The following is a 2,840-nucleotide window of genomic DNA, read 5'->3' on the forward strand; positions in this document are numbered from 1 at the left end:
GAAAAATAAATATAAAATAATTTGGGGCTGGGGAGATGGCTCAGTAGAATAAGTGCTTGCCCGGCAATCACAAGGGCCTGAGTTCAATCCCTGATTCCACCAAAAAGAAAAAAAAGAAAAAAAGAAAATAAAATAATTTACTGGACATTGGGTCTTGCTACGCAGTTGAGACTCGTAGTAACCCTCCGGTCTTACCCTCACCAGCACTGTTAAAATGCCTTTTTTTTTCAGAACGGGGGATTGAAGTGAGACCTTGTTAAAATGTATTTTTAAGTTAGGATAGATATATAGTTACATTCTCTTAACGAATAGAGTGATTTGTTCTAATGGTGTTTGTAAATAGGATATCATGTCCGCATCTTGTACAGCAATTAACCACTAGGAAAAATGTATGCAATGTGTTAACTATTGAAACTGTCCTACCAATTTGATTTGAAACTGTCTCATTGCTATTTGTTTATCAATAAAATTATGGGGGAAAAAATAAAATAAAATAAAAATGAAAAAAAATGTATTTTTAAGTGGGAACTGAGCCCAGGACCCTGTGTACATTAGGGAAATACTCTATAGCTGTGCTATACCGGTAGTATAGTTTGAACTTTTTTTTTTTAATTTGCAGTTTCAGAGATTGAGCTCAAGACCTTTCACTTGACAGACAAGTAAGTGCTTATGCTGCTGAGCTAGCTCCCTGGCCTGAACTCTTTTTTTTTTCTTTTCTTTTCTTTTTTCTTTCTTTCTTTCTTTTTTTTTTGCGGAACCGGGGATTGAACTCAGGCCCTTGTGCTTGCCAGGGAAGTGCTTATTCTACTGAGCCATCTCCCCAGCCCCCTGAACTCTTTTTGATGAGAAATTATTTCTCATAGTCTATGATGATTTGTATGGAGAAAAGAACAAATTTAGAAATTAATATTACTTTATTCTAGATTCAACTCAGCTGCTTTTGTGCTGTTGACACAGGAGAATAGGATTTTTTATCTTTTGTTTTTATTTTTTTGCTGGCTCAGGCTGCGTTAAGGGCAGGTCTGGGGATCAAACTGTGGTCCCCTGCACCTGACCGGATATGCCAGGGCAGTTGCTTAAACAACTGAGCTAACCCGCAAGACCCTCCACACCCCCAAAAGATTAGGGCAGAGCAAAGCTACTTAAGGAAGTAGGCACGACATGTTAATTACAAGATCCTGAAACACAGGCACAGAACAGTTCCCAAAGCCCTGCATGGGGACTTCTCATGAGTGCTCCCGCAGGTTTTCAATAGGCCATGGGATCCCACATTGCTTCTCAGGACCTGTATGAAGATCTTTGAGTTAGCTTGAGATTTGGACAATATGAAAGGACGCAGACACCAAGAAGAGCTGGCTCTCTTGGCTGTCCTCACCATAGCCCATGCTGCATCCCCCAGGGTATACTATTATCTCACTTTTTCCCTTTATTCAACCTAAGCTTGCTCTGCAAAACCAGTTTCTCCCTCACGCTTCACTTTCACGTTTTCAGATGAACTATGCCACCGATTTTTGCTCATTTTGTTCCATTCTTTGCTCCAGGGAACAAACAAGAATCTAACTCCAGAAAGAGAGAAAGGCAATCCCAAACCTGGTAAAGCTTTTTTTTTTTAAATTTTCTTTGCAGAGCCAGGGATTGAACTCAGGCTCTTGTACTTGCCAGGGAAGCGCTTATTCTACTGAGCCATCTCCCCAGCCCCATAAAGTTTGTTTAGCAAATCACTTTCCTTCTTTTCTTTTTTTGGTGGAACAGGGGATTGAACTCAGGCCCTTGAGCTTGCCAGGGAAGCGCTTACTCTACTTCACCATCTCTCTGGCTGCTGACAAGTCACTTTTCAAAGGAGCTTCTTTTGTTTTTTTAAACAGTGAACCATGCATCATTTTACTGGTATCATTAATTTATGAATAAGTTAGGTACTTTTTCACCTCACAAAGTGACATTGATTACAATCTGCCATAACATGTGCCCACACATCTTCAGGGTGAAATGTAGCATTTCAAGCTCTAGTCAGGGCTGGTTATTCCTTTTTCATTTTCAGAATTTTGATGCTGCTGCCAGCAGTCTTCTCTGCATTTGCTCTGAATTTCATCTTCAGGGCATCCCTCACTGCCTTCGCACAGATCTGGGAACAGTGAATGTAGCTGAGTCCAGCCTGTCGCCAGTAGGCCACCATGAAGGCCTGAGAGGACCAAATCGCTAGGAAAACAGTAATGTCGACTCCTTCGGGTGGCCCAGCAGCAGGAAGGTCAGGCCAGAGAAGCATAAGGGTCGAAGGAGCTTCTAGAAAATGCTGTGAAATGTCGAAAGACATTTTCTCAAAGTTTTAAACACCTTACTTTTATTTTGTGTGTTTAGGCACACAGTTCTGTTTATTGTTGTGGGAATTATTTGGCCATTATTCTCAAACATCAAAATAAAATAGTTTAGTGGAATTTAACAGAGGTTAGGGAATAAAAACACCATTAAAGTGAAAGTGCCTGCATAATAACAGAAGAACTTCTTAGCCTCCAGAACCATCCCAAAGGCACCCTAGGTGTGTGGGGAAGGGTAGATCCCACACCCATAGAGAGTTTCTCTGTTCCCATTATAATGGAACTGACATTCCTGAGATATTTTCAGAATCATTAGCAAGAAAATAAAATCCTCAAGGAAAAAGCTGTAAGGTAGAATGCAAAAGTCTTCAGAGGGTTTGTAGTGCTGCAGATTAAACCCCATGGCCTACACACACTAGGTGAGTGCGCTACCACGGAACTGTATCCCCAGCTCTTTTAAAATACTTGCTTTGAAGCCAAATTTTGTCACATTTCCCAGTCTAGGGACTGGGCGCACCAAAATAGGGA

At 41.0% G+C, this 2,840-nt stretch overlaps 1 protein-coding gene across 1 annotated transcript; it reads right to left on the reverse strand.

The window, feature by feature from the left end:
• Positions 1 to 2,017: 2,017 nt before the first annotated feature.
• LOC101577983 (ATP synthase subunit epsilon, mitochondrial-like) lies at positions 2,018 to 2,173 on the reverse strand. The gene has a single exon (XM_012513221.1). The coding sequence runs from the start codon at positions 2,171 to 2,173 to the stop codon at positions 2,018 to 2,020; it is 156 nt and encodes a 51-aa protein (XP_012368675.1).
• Positions 2,174 to 2,840: the final 667 nt, after the last annotated feature.

The sequence above is a fragment of the Octodon degus genome, unplaced genomic scaffold, assembly GCF_000260255.1.
Source record: "Octodon degus isolate 3935 unplaced genomic scaffold, OctDeg1.0 scaffold00372, whole genome shotgun sequence".
In the NCBI taxonomy this organism is placed as follows: Eukaryota; Metazoa; Chordata; class Mammalia; order Rodentia; family Octodontidae; genus Octodon; species Octodon degus.

What these genes read in the sequence shown, in the direction of transcription:
- LOC101577983 (XM_012513221.1), bottom strand. Translation starts at nt 2,173, where the DNA reads ATGGTGGCCTACTGGCGACAGGCTGGACTCAGCTACATTCACTGTTCC.